The 17,765-nt window shown below is 41.6% G+C and overlaps 1 protein-coding gene across 1 annotated transcript in view; it reads right to left on the reverse strand.

The window, feature by feature from the left end:
• The window catches only part of stim2b (stromal interaction molecule 2b), a 44,171-nt gene extending 37,606 nt beyond the window's left edge, over positions 1–6,565 (reverse strand). Inside the window, exon 1 of the mRNA XM_034106409.2 lies at positions 6,388–6,565. Within this exon, the coding sequence (XP_033962300.1) occupies positions 6,388–6,517 (130 nt within the window). The 5' untranslated portion in view covers positions 6,518–6,565. The remainder of the gene's footprint in view (positions 1–6,387) is intronic.
• Positions 6,566–17,765: the final 11,200 nt, after the last annotated feature.

Below are 17,765 nucleotides of genomic sequence, written 5' to 3' on the forward strand. Positions count from 1 at the left end.
GATGCTGGAGGATTTTCGAGCTCAACTTTATCTGCGTTCGCCATTTCGACAGTTTCTCAAATTACCGACTAAATTTGAAGTAATTACTCTGAATGCTGCGACGCAGCACCTCAGATTACTTCCAAGAAGTTGTTCACGTTCTCAATTTTTTACGTTTAACGTTATATTCGTTCGGTACACTTCGGTACACACGTGTACCGAACCGAAGGGCCCGTACCGAATAATTTCGGTACGGGTACGTGTACCGTTACACCCCTACTAGATATTGATTAAGGCAATAGACTGATATTCAGTACAGGAAGCTTAGCAACACCTAGACGGTGGAGCCTACGGGTAAACCCTTGGCCTGCTTGCACCTCGCGTAAAATGGCGGATACCGGAAGTACGGTGTCGCCCTCGGCCCAATACCCGTATGTGTGTGTGAAAGAATTGATTGTGTGACCATCTATGTTTCTATGTTTCTACGTTTCATGTTGTCTGTGGATGTTTAATTGCTCTTTTTGCTGCACTTTTAGTGTACAATTTTGCTGCTGTGTTTATTGTATTTTGTTACTCTGGCACAACAATTTCCTTCGGGATGAATAAAATCTTATCTTATCTTATAAGAAGAAAATGTAGTATTGCGAGTTCAGATAACACACGGGAGCTAGAACCCACCTGCTTCTTTTAAATCAGCTGTGTGGGAACATTTCGGGTTCCCTGTGGACTACAATAACAATCGGATCGGACGAGGACGGTGTGTCGGCGTTGTTCGACAGCGGTGCGGTATGCTAATGCTAACACAAGCCAAACATGCTAAATCACATCAGAAGGCATCACCCAGATTTGCCAATCACCGGAGCCCGGCAAAAGACAACAGCAGTTCAACAGCTGATCCCCGCTGTTCTTAATAAACCAATAGACATGAGAGCCGAGAGACCAAAATAAATAACAGAAGCTTTTGGCACATGTTTTTCAACGGCCAAAAGCTTCTGCTATTGCATACCTTATGCAATAGCAGAGGAGCCCGGCTTTCATTGATTGTGATTGAAACACTTTCTTATTTATTTTGTAATATTTTCAAGACATTCTTTTTAGTTTTACAGCTTATTGAACCTTTTTGTTTGACATCAGCCATTATAGATAATATGGCTATCTGAGTGTGTGTGGTACTGTTTGTGGTTCGTTTTTAGCTGTGTAATAAAGTTAATTATTCAAAATGTTATGTTACTTATTTTTAAACTGAAACTTGCACTACTGTTCAAAATAAATAAAAAACAAACCTGGAATTAACCTTTGTTTTGCCTTTTCTTGTTGTACCGAACCCGTACCGAACCGTGACCCCCAAACCAAGGTACGCACCGAACCGTGAACCGTTACACCCCTAGCGTAAAACCAAAACAAGCTGAAAGGCACTAAAACAAAAAAACATTGTATCACTACAATTAAGCATTCAATTGAAAATGTCAATTTAGTCTTCATGCATTTAGCTCACTTCTTTTATAAGTACTTCCTCAAGGTTGGGAGCACAGTTTTGAAGTTTGATTTGTTGTCTCATAAGGAACTCTTCAGAACAATCTGTTCTATTGAGGGAAAGGACATGGCTCTACAGAACCAGGACATTATGACTCGCTCCACGTTCGCCCTGACACTCTGTCACTGTTAAACCCCAAAGGTCCTTCTGAGCTCCAACACCGCAGTAAGTTACAAAGCCTGGCTTTCCTCAGGCGTGTGTGTGTTACTTTGATACAACGCGGGCCAGAAGGCAGCGACGGAAGTATCACAAAATGCAAATGCCTGAGCTCCCCGCGGTACTTAAGCTAGCAGTGGCGAGATAAACAAATGTTGAACCTCCAGTCCTTTCCAAACAAATCCTTTTTATTAGGGCAGGCACTCTGTTCCGAGGGAGCCAATGTCACCTCTAATTTAGCTCCGGAAACTGTGACAATCCCTGCATTAAATCTTAGCGACAGAGTTAAATCTCACGTATGAATGTTGTGCGTGACAAGTAGAGCGCTAGAGAGATATATTTTGTTTTACTGCTTTTGAATCGGTGTAATTTAACCCACAGCGGGTCGTTTCTGTATCTGAGAGTTGTATAACGCTTCAGTAAATGGGGCCCATGTATCTGACAGCTATCATCCAGAAGGCATACCACTGGAGCACTGGATGTTCCTTGTTGTCACAGGGAAGGGCTTTGTTTGTTGAAACGCCAAACAAGCTAAATACACAATTAAAACGAGGGGAAGACCACGTTCACATTGCCACTCAACCATCCTCTTTTACAAATACCTCTTCTTGCCTTTCTGCTGCAATACCTTTATCTCTCTCAGGGTGCATGGAGATGATTTATGATTCCTGCTGTTTACATCTACTCTGAATTTGGCCCATGTTTTACAAGCAAAGTGCAGTGCATGCGAGGGAAATTACATTTAACGCAGGAGGAACCCTGCACAGTTGAAAAGGCCAACAATGACAGACAAGTTTCCGTGGTTAAGACAAAGATCTGAAACACGTCACGTTACTCCTCCTCAAACAGGCTGTGAAATGAGTTTAACAAAAAGGCACAAAAACAACTGTGTACCGCAAAATTCATTTCAAATCATATGTTACAATGAAATCAATTAGTATACCCTCACCACCTGATTCGACTTTCTTTAGCTTCTGAGGAGAAATAAGTTCCTGGAATATACAAACACCAGCCAATTCATCTTCTTGTTTAAAATGAAATATCTCGCAATACAGTTGTTGGGTAGTATGTGACAGCTGGTTGCAGAAATGACTGACAACTATTGGGTTGTACAATTATATATCAGAAAAACTTATTATAAGACCAAAAGGATGAATCTCAAGCGATATTAGTACGTCAATTTCACATTGTATATTGAAATGCTAAGCTAGTCATGTCCAACACATCTTATTTCTTGTCAAAGGAGCCTAAATATGACAAATTCCACACTTATGTAATCACCATGCTTCATATTAACACTAAATCCAAGCGTCTCTTGAATTGCCCCGGTCTTTTGAAGATCACTAATCCCAAAGGAGCTGCCTGACCCACCAAATGTTAAACCCAACCCCCCCAGTTCGCACCCCCTCCCCGCCCACAGCGTGCTAAATGGCAGCTTTGAACCCTAAAGTGCTTCCATAACAACAGCCTTGTCACTAACCTCGATTACCGGGACAATACATATTTTTATAATTACTAAAAGTGAGTGGAAATTTCAGGCACAAACTGTGTGCGTGCGTGCGTGCGTGCGTGCCTGCAGGAGATATTAGTCAAAAAGACAAGCATCACTCATAATGTAACCCTATTGTTATATGTGCAAACATCCTAGAATAAGTTCAGGAATCACATCATTGAAGTTATATTATGTAAGTGATAATGCTACATGCTAACCTTAGCTTACATGCTGAAATACAGCATAAATGGAGATAGTAGGGCAATTCACAAAGTAACGTATGTTGTATAGGAACATTTAAGTAAGCTAACATTAGCAACCAAAAGCTAGTGGTCTTACCAAGCCAACTAAGTCTGTAGCAACAAAAACGCCTTCAAATCAAATCAAGTTTTATTTATATAGCACATTTATAAACGATTTTTGGTCGAGCCAAAGTGCTGTACATATAATAAAAATAGCCTACAGTAGAGACACTTTACAGCAAATACAACAGCACAGATTGTTCAGAATATCAGTATGAGAAAAACGACACCCTTGAGCAATGGAGCTTCTTATTTCCAATCAATTCAAGTTGTATTTGTACCAGTCTCTAAAAAGTTACAGTCTTGCTTTAAACCTAAATAGTACTAAAAATGGATTGTGGGGATAAGAGCCTTAAGAGGTGTAAAAACACAGACACAGCACCAAGAGCATTAGAACAAAACCAAAACCAGCGAGAGGTGTTGTGGTTGCTGTGGCATAATGTTTGAAAACACAGAAACCTACAAAACACAAAGCTCCAGTTAATCTAAAAAGCGAACTCTGCACACACAGACTTGTGATTTCCTTGCCTTACGCCAACACCAGTGAAAGGCCAGCTGACCTCTCCACGCTGCGGTCATGTTTACTGACACTGTATTAAGTCATCACTATCCCTCATTGTTCGCAGGGAGACGTCGTCCCGTGGCGTGTTGTTACGCTGTCGAGTTGTTGTGTAAAAGTGGCCCTTATTAATCAATACACCGGGTAGACCTGGTTTACTTTAAGGAGCTCTCTGGCACGAGGTTTATTATGTTCTCCTTAAACAGACAGGCAGGGGTAGATCTGTTAGAAAAACATTTATATATAAATCAGCCTAACTGTGTCTTTGGTCACAGGAGAGAAGTGTGTGTCTGGCTGTGTAAACACATGTCGTGCTAACACCCCGGGGTGCAAGAAGAGTCCAAAAACACACTTGAAAGTAGCGTTTGAAATGTAGCTCTGGTGAATGCTAACGTGTGACACCCTGTCTGACTCATGCTTGACATTCTGCCTTGGAGGAAAGTGAAGGGTATTTGCTGCAGGTAAATGTCTCACAATCGCACTTTCATCCTCCTTTTGTCTGAGGAGTTTGTCCCGTCGTCATGGAGATGGTTGAGTTCTCAGGTAAAATTAGCTTGTTTGCCAATCAGAGATATGTAGATCTACTTGTTGGATGATTTTCAAGTTGACCTCTGATTATGTTGAAGCCGCTGTATATGGATCTTCATTACAATTGCATGCATTATCTTAAAGGACGACAGCACAGTCATCATGACTAAGCTTTTTTCACTAATACCACTAACTTAATTGCTCTGTGTTGCACTCCATGCTGCGAAACGATTGACCCTGAGGAGCAAGTTCAGGGTGTTATATGACCTTAGCAGTGAATTTACAATTATATAATAAGAAGTGGTCCTATATGGAGGGGGTGGGCGACATATACGTAATGTTTATTTTGAAGGAGGGGTCAACTGTAACATCTCCATGACAAGTGAATGTCATCCCGAGATGTAAGAATATGGATTTTCTTGGAAAAGTATAAATACCTTTGCTTTCGTACCAAGAAGTTCTATATGTACAGTACTATTTAAACCTGCAGTGAGTTAGCTTATAGCTTAGCATAAAGACAGGAAACAGGGGGGATACAGCAATCCTGTCTTTGTCCAAAGGTAACAACATTTCCATACCACACCTCTAACGCTCACTTAGTATATCATACTTTTTTTTTGTACAAAAACTAGAATATAGAAACAACCAATTCCCCAAATGACAAACTGTTCCTTTAAATACTAGTTTTGCTAAGTCATCTGAAAAAGCCATAACAGAGAGAGGAGTTGTGAAAAACTCCAGCGCAGGAAAACAAGTAAAAGGCGTAAATAACAAACCATGAAAAAATAGATATCCACAATTGACATTTCTACCAGTAATTACAAATACCTCGACAGACTTTTGAAGTTGGTGCCTATGTTTGCAATAAGGATGGATAAACAAACACAAGTGGTTTCCATCGTGGAAGCAAAACCGAAAATTAAAAAGATATACTCCAAGCTTCCAATAACATTAAATGAATCATCCTTAATAGTCCTAAACAGAACATATCAGCTAATCAGATATCGAACACGTTTTCCATATGCACGACAACGAAGACAGTTATGGTTTTGATAAGATCCACTGCTCATAAACTGTCATCACAATCGTGCATATGTCCAGTAACACAAGGACACAGCCTGTTGGTTTTTATTTAGAAGCATTTGGTGGTTTTAACCTCCATTTGGGAACATTACCCTTAGATGCCCTTGATATTTTATAAAGGTTGCAAAACTTCCACCTTTGTTACCAGTGTTTGTCCATGCATGTTGTCCATGCTAAATAATCAAACATATAAAACACAAGACATCCTGATTCCTCCACCTTTTTTTGAACATGTGTCGACCATAAGTAATGTTAGGGCAGTGGTCATGCATGTGTTAAAGGAATGAATGGTGCCTGTTTAAAACAGATGCACATGGTTGGAAATCCTCCTCATTAGGTTACAGCACAAAGGCAGAGGGGGATCACCTGTGGCCTTCTGGGATGATCAGAAACAGAGCATTTAGGGACATGTCATCCTGTGTGACATGACGTGATGCTTCTCACTACAATGTGTGTGTTATCATGTGTTTATGGCAGGATCCTTAGTGGCACATCACAGTAAATAACCTCAGTGAGGAGGATGCATCCTGCATTCCTGTCATGTCATGCATTCCCAATGCAATGTACAGAGAGCGATAGGAAGGGGGGGGGGGGGGGGGGGGGGGGGGGGGAAGGTGACATGAAAATGCATCACTTATTCTTTTAGCCTGCGCAGGACATGCCACGGATTTCCCCAGTGAAAGCCACAGGGAGCGAGGGGAGAAAAAGGGGGAGACACTTTACATGCAGACACTTGTATATGAACTGCGCTTACCTGTGGTGGCTACATTTGCAGCATCAGACGGGGGGCTGCCGGGTAGATCATTCGAGTAAGTGCACCCCAGTACCGCATAGATGACGAGTCCACGTAGCAATACATTCAATACCTTGTGGATGTAACTCATGGTGGAACAAATGAGGGGAAAGCCTAGGTATCCGTTACAGTGGGGATGACTGGGGCAATCCCGAAGAAAAAATGTCAGGTTCAGACCAGCAGTAGCCTAGCCAGTCAAATAAAAAGAGAGAAAAAATAGTCTTTCAGAAGAAATACGAGATGCCACAATTAAAAGAGACACCTTAAAAATAAAGAACTTCAAGAATATTCCTGCAATTTGCTAGACAATTAGCACTCATTGCTGTCACGAAAAAAATACCTACTAAGTAATAGTTCATCGTGGGTCAACGACTTTGAAATAAGACCCCCTCCAAAAAAGATTAATAGCCTCTAATGGGTTTACTGGCTGTTTCAGAGGGGTGCCTGCTGGGAGCTACGACAAGCCAGACCCCCATGTCTAATTGTATGCATTTATAAAAAGATATTGCCAGGGGAAAAGACCGTGTGGTGAATAGGCTCCACAGCACATGCAGCCTCAGAAGGAATCCCCTCAAAACAAAAACAGACCCAATGGTAGTGAGCTGTTCTACCCAAGATATCCGGGAGAGAGGAATAATATCAAGTGTTAAATCCTTACGTAGGCCTGTGAGTTTGAAGAAAATAGTCTCTGTACTTCCACGTACAGTATACAAACACCGGGGACAGCTTCAGCATATTGAGCGTCTCATAGGTCCGCCTCTTCACACGAAAGTAGCAAATCCCATCGCATCAAAAAAAGAAAAGACTCCTCCGTTTCCCCTAATCCTTATCACACCTGTATCGAGCGCCCGCCACATCCACCTACTTTCCACATGAAGTTTTTAAGTCAGCTTTTCACGGTGTGATACTGTATCCTCCTGTCATATCAGCTGCTCGCCGGCCGATGCAGAGGGAGGGAAAGCCGAGCGGGGCGGAAGTCAGTATGCAAACTGCTTTGACATCAGAACAGGAGGGAGGGAGGGAGGAGGAAGGGGGAGACAGGGCTTTCAATTTGGCCACGACTACTACTGCCGGCATATGCAACACATGAGCGGAGGGATTTGTGTTAAAGCGAAATTCAGCCGTGCATCTCTTCCATGCGACCCCGGGTTTCGTGCAAACCCATTTTTCTTTGGGGGGGGGGGGGGGGTTAGAGCTTGAATTGAGTCTTGAACCGGGTGCAAAACACACGAATCATGACACACTTAAAGGTTGTTTTTATGTCATCTTACCGCGGAGGATGGGATGATGATACCCGCTTCATTGTTCTCCACTTCCCCACTCCAAGCAATGCAAGTTTCCCTCCCGGCGGAGCGCTGTGATTGGCTGGAGTGTCCCAACATGGCAGAATGTGATTGGCTGCTTCAGACAGCATTTTTGGGGTCTCTTTTCAAGACGCACAGCGCGAGAAATGTTTTAAAAAAAAAGGATAACACCGGTGTAATAGGGATTAATCTCTTTATCAAGCAAAGAGCTTTACTTTGAAGCCATCTGCTGCCATTTAGTTTTCGGACAGTTTGGGGGCCCTGAGAATGTCCCCTTAACCCCCTCATACCAACATTACCAGTATTATTATAAATTAAAATAAAACGTAAAAATCGTGTTTTATCAATTGCCAATATTTACGTGTCTATTAAAATGTATTTGAAAATGAAAAATAATCTAAAAACAGCATTCACATCCATGTGTCACTTTCTTTACAGAAGCATCCCACAGACCCTGACAGCAAGCAGCATTTATTAAAATGACAGCACATCTGTTCCAGGAGAGACTGGCTGCATTACTTGCCGTAAAGCCTATAGAGACCATCTTAAAGTGAAATACAGATTACTGCATTCTCAGATGTCCCACATTGTAATGACCCACCTAAGTTCTTACGGTCTTCCTAATGTATGCTTTGCACCTATGGGTTGGTGGTGGAAACAGGCCATTCTCTTTGCGGTGCTCATTTGGCTTCTGATTTAGATTGTCGCACACCGGACAACCTTGATTTTGACTCTGACACATGCTTCGGACAAAGTCCTGGAGGTGGAGCGTTACCTTGATAACCCTTTATTGGTAAGTAATTGTTACCCGTATCAACACAAGTGAACCAGAGGCTTTACACAGGGCTGTGTTTATGTTGTGTTCCATTTGATATGGTTGAAACCTCATAGTTGCTAAAGCTCTCTGTACTATCAACCAACAAGAAATCCTTTAGCTAACCTCAGAGCGATGAAGGACAGGAGTCTCATCTCCCTGCAATGCAGCATGTCAGCCACCAGGAGGGGGCTCTGAGTAAACAACGCAGCAGGTAATGGTCGTCTCACGAGGAACAGCCTTCTGGGGGCCAAAGGAGGGGCCTGATAAAAGAGCCAGCCATGGGTGTCTTTGGTAAACAGGTGGCAGATGCAGCGGGGAGAGAGGGAGATACGAAAGAGAAGAACAGCATAATTCGATACGAGCATGCAGTGAGGAAGGCGGCCAACAACGGGGGAGGGATCGAGCAGATGCTCCATGTGGGAGTGGGGCGGAGGAGGGGCAGAAGGTCAAGAACCCTCGATGCTACGATACCTGCCACTCGCATTTCAGGCTCCTTTAGAAATGCCTATGGCGAGCTTCCAAAATACAGCACACCCTGCCCCATTATTTACCCCGTCACACAAGCTGGGAGAACATTTCAATTAAGGAGCAATACAAAGAAAGTCAGGCAGCAAAGTACTGAAGCAGGACGGACTGAAAAGCTGCCAACATTTCAAAGTCTGAGCAGCTAAAGGATTAATAATTAATAACCAAGAGGAAGCGATTCAACAACTTTATTTTATATTTTTTTTAAATTGTTTTTTTATGTCGCAATATACATGATGTGAAGATGTGTGGGATAAAATACATTAGCATTGACCCACATAGAATACTGTAAATAATAAGACATTTTAGTTAAATAAAAAAAATAAAAAAACTGTACAAAATAGATTCATATATATTCAGGAATTAAATGCATGATTTAAACAAATCATTAAATAAGATACATTTCACTTAAGCAGTAATATGCTTCATAAATATAAAGTGTACACACAGCAGCTTCTAATCATATAAGTGTTATATAATCCAGTTTATTTGACTATCTCTCTCCACACTGCCGCACGCTAAGGCCTAATCTGCTCCTTTTATAAGTTAACAAAATGTAGGTAAATTAGGCCGCTTGATACATGAATATGCTTTAAGAAAAGAAAAAAGGCTCTCTATGGGGTTTCGTTTATCTTGTTGGCAGCTCATTCCTTAAAACAGAAGCCTCAGATTGATTATAATAAGATGAAATATGAAGGGTATATTTCACGCTTGTTATGTAAATAAGTTATTGATTTTTTTTTATCAACTAATATTTGTTAGAAAATGTTTTCAAATGTAATTGACTGAATTCATTTAAAAAGTGGGCTTATTAACGCATTAATACTACTGTGTAATATATCTTTACATATTTAAGAAGTACAATATAAGAAAAGCACAAGTTTCATTTGTGGGCCATATTTCATTCTATTTTTTTTTATTGGCGGAGGGCCGATTCAAAATGGTCCGCGGGCCGCATTTGGCCCCCGGGCCGCAGTTTGGACACCCCTGATGTAGAGGTTTAACAGTAGCAAAAAGGAACTTTGTACAGTTACCAACTGCCAGCATCTTACATGGAAAACATAAGCTTTTAACACAGAAGAAATAAGGAGCGGACAGTCTCCTAATTATTTAACAGACCCCTGCCCGACCGGCTGCAGGTGAAGCAGGGGAATAAATCAAGTGAAAGTCATTCTGTCGCGATCAGGTCCTTTGATGTGTAATATAAACTGGGACCCTTTTTGGACGAGATCAAGGGGACGCCAAGTTGCCTCTAAGAACCCACCTGTTGGCCGGACATGCTACTGTAAGACGGATTAGCAGTCGAGTCCACACACCTCCCCCCAAACTAAGACACGTAGGGGACAAACTGCATCCTTGGTTGATCAATGAAAACAACCCTGGAAACTATCAATACACTGATTTCTTTGGCCATGTTGATATCTATTTTTGATGATATCAAAAAGAAGGGGACTCAATATTGACTGAAAGAAAATCACATAGGTGTCCATGATTTTGAATCCCACTGTAATGTGTTGGTCTCAACTAGATTGTTAGTTTGTTGTTGGCCCAGGTTAGAGCACGAATGTTGGTGGACACAATCTTGAGAGAGGACAGCATACCAAAGAAATCCACACCGCTCCTTGCCCAGGCCACAAAGTCACGTGCCTACTGCAAATGGAAAGTCCCTGAAATCAGAGGGGACCGGTCCTCATGTCCAATATCTAACTTTAAATCCCACTTGAATAGAAAGAGATCAATCCATCTGAATATAAATGGAGAATCAGCTGTAGAAACGACATCTCATCAGCTTTCTCACTTCTGATAAAAATGGCCTCACACTGGAAAACACCTTTGTTGGTTACATTTATCGCACAGCACAATGTAAGACTTATCTTGCCACACTGAGAAAACCAATGCTTCAGTGACTACATGTGATTAGCCAGGATACGACATGCAAAGCGAGAAAGCCGCAGGGACAATTTTAGGCCTCTGTGAAGGGCACGGCATTGGCTTCTTCCTGTGTTAAGGTGACGAGTATTATCACAGCAGGATCCCACTGGCATAACAGGACAAGCTGTGACCCCTACCTGCCTTTAATTCTTATGTGACTTATTATTGGCTATGTTTCAGGGATGCAACTAACAGTGAGCATTGCAATTACAGCATTAATACACGACGTGTAGTGTATCAAATGTCAGAAAACGGTGAAGGATGGGCATCAACTTCAACACAAGCTAAAGTTGGCCACTTCAAAAAAGCTTGTTTTGCCTGCATGGTGAAAACTGATTTGAACTGATATGAAAGTAGAAGATTTTCACGCTTGCATGGCTTATAAAGAGCTAATGTTAAGTACTTTTCCTTCAAAAATACCTTGAAAGGTAATCAAAAAAGTTGCAGATACAGCCTTTAATGTTTCTACCAAACGACATTAAACTGAGAACAACCCAACTGAGGAAGTGAGAAAAAGGAACAAAGACCATACATTTCACTATATGTATTTGTTGCTTATTCCTGTCAATTGCCATGCAGTTTTGCGAGCCTGTGTGCATCCATCACAAACGGCTAACCCAGCCAAGCACCATGCATTGCCAGCTGGGGGATCAACACCCTTAAAGAGTGGGGGAGCAGGACCACAATAGTCCCCTCTGGGCTGTGTAAGGGCAGGCGGACCTGCTTCTGTAGGCCACTCACAGCAGGAAGCGCTGTACAGCTGAGGACAGTGACCTACATCCCTCACTGAGGCGCTTTCAGCGCCATGAATCAGCTTATAGGCGGCTATTGTTGTCCACTTATCAATGAATGAAACATCTCAAACATGCTGGTGTGAGGATTAGAGATTCAAGAATGTAAAGCAAGGATTTGTTTTGAAATTATTTGACAGGGATACAGTGTTCGAGGAAAAACCAGGGGGGCGACTCAGGTCATTGACTTGTGTCTTTAATTCTGATCTCTGCTCAGCGACATTGGCACCAGTGGGGTAAACCATTAAATTAAAGCCCAATTATCTCCCCGGTGAGCCCAGTTGAAAGTCAGACTGGCGTGATGTTGCGGCGACAGATCTCGACACGATAAGGAAGACGCTGAACCCTCAATGTCAGCAGAAGAGGGAGCATGATGGAAAATTCACATGGAAAACTACACCAGTATAAATACTGCAGGGGAAGGGGGTCTTCTGTTTGGTGACAGGCCTCATTAGTTTGGATCACAACCCTAAAGCCCCTGATTGAGACGGCCGGCAGCTGTCCACTTCTGGGGGAAGTGGACTGAGTGGCGTTAGCGTCGAGAACTTCTTAATGATCTAAAACTGGAGCCATGCTTCTTCTGACAGACTGGTTTTGCATTCAAGTGGTATTTATTAACATATTATCAGCTTATGAAATTGATATGGCAATTTACCCATCAACATTATCATTTATTTGGAGTAGTTTGTATACTCACTCTGCTTTTAGCTCAGTCGTATCAAATTTCTAGAGAAATATCTGGCTATTAGCTGCTAAATGCTCCGCTATGTTAACCAGTAAGATGCTAACTTTGCCGGTATGCTGTTTGGTACTGGACAGGTAGCGAAAAATGGGTATATCGGAACTTTTTTTCTTATAAAAAAAACCAATAGAATAACGTTGATGAGTTGGGAGACCGCAAAGCTAACAAAAATGTTGTGCGTAAATAGGGTGTAGCGGTATCCGTATCGTCACGGTATGGGACGTCACGGTATGGTGCACGCAGTCACACGACGAATACGCCTTTTTTTTTACAAGTGGGGAAAAAGTCTGTCATTCTGGGCAGTATCCACTACACTATATATAATCCAGGGGCGGTATTGCGCCTAAAAGCTGTTTGCCAGCCGCCCTTAAACAACAAATGAAGAAGAAAACACAACAAATCGAACAACATACAAGAATATTATTATTATTATTATTAGTATTATTAATAATGCTATGATAACGCGCAATTACGTAACTGCCACTACGTTTTATTTTTGCACTACTAACTACTAAATACTGCTAATAATAATTGCATTCTTTCACACACAGTGACGTCACGAGCTACCCACAATGCAAGGCGTGCCATATATATATATATATATATATATATATATATATATATACACGCCATTTTCCTGGAGGTGCAAATATCCTGGAGGTGCAAATATAAACAGCTAGCTAACGTAGCCAGGCAGAGCGCACTAGGTTTTTTTTCTGAATTAACGACCGAAGAAATCGCTGCATGTCTTCGGATTACATCTCTGGACTTGAGGGGTGTGCTCTAGGTCGTTACCAGCGTAAACTAGAGCTGTGGGGTGTGGGTTTTGTTTTATGGTGCCTTACAGACTGCCTGCAGATGTATGGAAAAACTACTCTCGAAAGTGGCCTTCGTCGATTTTGGCTGCATCTACGTCTAATTTCTGGAAACACCAGGTGAATACCCCACTTGTCACAATAATATTATCATGCCATTGCATATATGTGGTATTTTAGAGTTGACTAGATATTAGGGGTGTAACGGTTCAAACATTTCGGTTCGGTACGTACCTCGGTTTTTTGGTCACGGTTCGGTTCGGTACAGCAGAATTTTTTTCACAAAACAAAAACATATATATATATATATATTTTTTATTATTATTAAACTGTGAATAATGTATTCACTCAAATAAATACAAAATATAATAAAATAAACATTAAGGTGCAGCATTTCGATGAACTGAAATAATCTGTATTTGAACTTTACTGTACAAGTACTCACAAAACATAAACTATTAGTTTTGGGTTTTTAATTATTATTAAACTGTGAATATTCACTCAAATAAATATAAAATATAATCAAATGAACATTAAGGTGCAGCATTTCGATGAACTGAAATAATCTTATCTGAACTGTACTGTACTAGTACCTAAGCAGGACTTGCTTGTCATTGTATTTTCATGTTGTTTAAAGAAAGATGAACTTGTCCACATGGCTGCTGAAAGGGCAGACTGCTGGCACTAGCAATGTCTCCTGCTGTGGAGAAAACCCTCTCGCTAGGGACAGAGGTAGCAGATACAGCCAGGTAGCGCTTTGCTAACATGGCAACATAAGGATATTTGGCGTTTATAATAGCTTTGGCTCGGTCTGAAGTTTTTGCGAGTGGTGGAGGCTAAATGCTAGCGGGAGTTGGGTTTGCACTTCAGTCTTTTTTCTTTTGGTACCGGTTATATTCACGTTCGGGTGATGCCTTTTCAAGAGTGTGATGTATTGCCAGCCGCGTAACCAATTTTAGTTGAACAATGCCGACAAACAGCTTTGGTTCGGTCCACCTGTCTTTGTCCGTCATCCTTGTACGTAACTGCGAAACCAAAATGTTCCCAAACCGGAGACTTCAATGATGCTGGAGGATTTTCGAGCTCAACTTTATCTGCGTTCGCCATTTCGACAGTTTCTCAAATTACCGACTAAATTTGAAGTAATTACTCTGAATGCTGCGACGCAGCACCTCAGATTACTTCCAAGAAGTTGTTCACGTTCTCAATTTTTTACGTTTAACGTTATATTCGTTCGGTACACTTCGGTACACACGTGTACCGAACCGAAGGGCCCGTACCGAATAATTTCGGTACGGGTACGTGTACCGTTACACCCTACTAGATATTGATTAAGGCAATAGACTGATATTCAGTACAGGAAGCTTAGCAACACCTAGACGGTGGAGCCTACGGGTAAACCCTTGGCCTGCTTGCACCTCGCGTAAAATGGCGGATACCGGAAGTACGGTGTCGCCCTCGGCCCAATACCCGTATGTGTGTGTGAAAGAATTGATTGTGTGACCATCTATGTTTCTATGTTTCTACGTTTCATGTTGTCTGTGGATGTTTAATTGCTCTTTTTGCTGCACTTTTAGTGTACAATTTTGCTGCTGTGTTTATTGTATTTTGTTACTCTGGCACAACAATTTCCTTCGGGATGAATAAAATCTTATCTTATCTTATAAGAAGAAAATGTAGTATTGCGAGTTCAGATAACACACGGAGCTAGAACCCACCTGCTTCTTTTAAATCAGCTGTGTGGAACATTTCGGGTTCCCTGTGGACTACAATAACAATCGGATCGGACGAGGACGGTGTGTCGGCGTTGTTCGACAGCGGTGCGGTATGCTAATGCTAACACAAGCCAAACATGCTAAATCACATCAGAAGGCATCACCCAGATTTGCCAATCACCGGAGCCCGGCAAAAGACAACAGCAGTTCAACAGCTGATCCCCGCTGTTCTAATAAACCAATAGACATGAGAGCCGAGAGACCAAAATAAATAACAGAAGCTTTTGGCACATGTTTTTCAACGGCCAAAAGCTTCTGCTATTGCATACCTTATGCAATAGCAGAGGAGCCCGGCTTTCATTGATTGTGATTGAAACACTTTCTTATTTATTTTGTAATATTTTCAAGACATTCTTTTTAGTTTTACAGCTTATTGAACCTTTTTGTTTGACATCAGCCATTATAGATAATATGGCTATCTGAGTGTGTGTGGTACTGTTTGTGGTTCGTTTTTAGCTGTGTAATAAAGTTAATTATTCAAAATGTTATGTTACTTATTTTTAAACTGAAACTTGCACTACTGTTCAAAATAAATAAAAAACAAACCTGGAATTAACCTTTGTTTGCCTTTTCTTGTTGTACCGAACCCGTACCGAACCGTGACCCCCAAACCAAGGTACGCACCGAACCGTGAACCGTTACACCCCTAGCGTAAAACCCAAAACAAGCTGAAAGGCACTAAAACAAAAAAACATTGTATCACTACAATTAAGCATTCAATTGAAAATGTCAATTTAGTCTTCATGCATTTAGCTCACTTCTTTTATAAGTACTTCCTCAAGGTTGGGAGCACAGTTTTGAAGTTTGATTTGTTGTCTCATAAGGAACTCTTCAGAACAATCTGTTCTATTGAGGGAAAGGACATGGCTCTACAGAACCAGGACATTATGACTCGCTCCACGTTCGCCCTGACACTCTGTCACTGTTAAACCCCAAAGGTCCTTCTGAGCTCCAACACCGCAGTAAGTTACAAAGCCTGGCTTTCCTCAGGCGTGTGTGTGTTACTTTGATACAACGCGGGCCAGAAGGCAGCGACGGAAGTATCACAAAATGCAAATGCCTGAGCTCCCCGCGGTACTTAAGCTAGCAGTGGCGAGATAAACAAATGTTGAACCTCCAGTCCTTTCCAAACAAATCCTTTTATAGGCAGGCCTCTGTTCCGAGGGAGCCAATGTCACCCTCTAATTTAGCTCCGGAAACTGTGACAAATCCTGCATTAAATCTTAGCGACAGAGTTAAAATCTCACGTATGAATGTTGTGCGTGACAAGTAGAGCGCTAGAGAGATATATTTTGTTTTACTGCTTTTGAATCGGTGTAATTAACCAACAGGCGGGGTCGTTTCTGTATCTGAGAGTTGTATAACGCTTCAGTAAATGGGGCCCATGTATCTGACAGCTCTCATCCAGAAGGCCATTACCACTGGCGCCACTGGATGTTCCTTGTTGTCACAGGGAAGGGCTTGTTGTTTGAAACGCCAAACAAGCTAAATACACAATTAAAACGAGGGAAGACCACGTTTCACATTGCCACCTCAACCATCCTCTTTTACAAATACCTCTTCTGCCTTTCTGCTGCAATACCTTTATCTCTCTCAGGTGTGCATGGCAGATGATTTATGATTCCTGCTGTTTACATCTACTCTGAATTTGGCCCAGTTTTCACAAGCAAAGTGCAGTGCAGCGAGGGAAATTACATTTAACGCAGGAGGAACCCTGCCACAGTTGAAAAGGCCAACAATGACAGACAAGTTTCCCGTGGTTAAGACCAAAGATCTGAACACACGTCACGTTACTCCTCTCAAACAGGCTGTGAAATGAGTTTAACAAAAAGGCACAAAAACAACTGTGTACCGCAAAATTCATTTCAAATCATATGTTACAATGAAATCAATTAGTATACCCTCACCACCTGATTCGACTTTCTTTAGCTTCTGAGGAGAAATAAGTTCCTGGAATATACAAACACCAGCCAATTCATCTTCTTGTTTAAAATGAAATATCTCGCAATACAGTTGTTGGGTAGTATGTGACAGCTGGTTGCAGAAATGACTGACAACTATTGGGTTGTACAATTATATATCAGAAAAAACTTATTATAAGACCAAAAGGATGAATCTCAAGCGATATTAGTACGTCAATTTCACATTGTATATTGAAATGCTAAGCTAGTCATGTCCAACACATCTTATTTCTTGTCAAAGGAGCCTAAATATGACAAATTCCACACTTATGTAATCACCATGCTTCATATTAACACTAAATCCAAGCGTCTCTTGAATGCCCCGGTCTTTTGAGATCACTAATTCCCAAAGGAGCTGCCTGACCCACCAAATGTTAAACCCAACCCCCCCAGTTCGCACCCCCTCCCCGCCCACAGCGTGCTAAATGGCAGCTTTGAACCCTAAAGTGCTTCCATAACAACAGCCTTGTCACTAACCTCGATTACCGGGACAATACATATTTTTATAATTACTAAAAGTGAGTGGAAATTTCAGGCACAAACTGTGTGCGTGCGTGCGTGCGTGCGTGCGTGCCTGCAGGAGATATTAGTCAAAAAGACAAGCATCACTCATAATGTAACCCTATTGTTATATGTGCAAACATCCTAGAATAAGTTCAGGAATCACATCATTGAAG

This window comes from Pseudochaenichthys georgianus, chromosome 18, assembly GCF_902827115.2.
Source record: "Pseudochaenichthys georgianus chromosome 18, fPseGeo1.2, whole genome shotgun sequence".
In the NCBI taxonomy this organism is placed as follows: Eukaryota; Metazoa; Chordata; class Actinopteri; order Perciformes; family Channichthyidae; genus Pseudochaenichthys; species Pseudochaenichthys georgianus.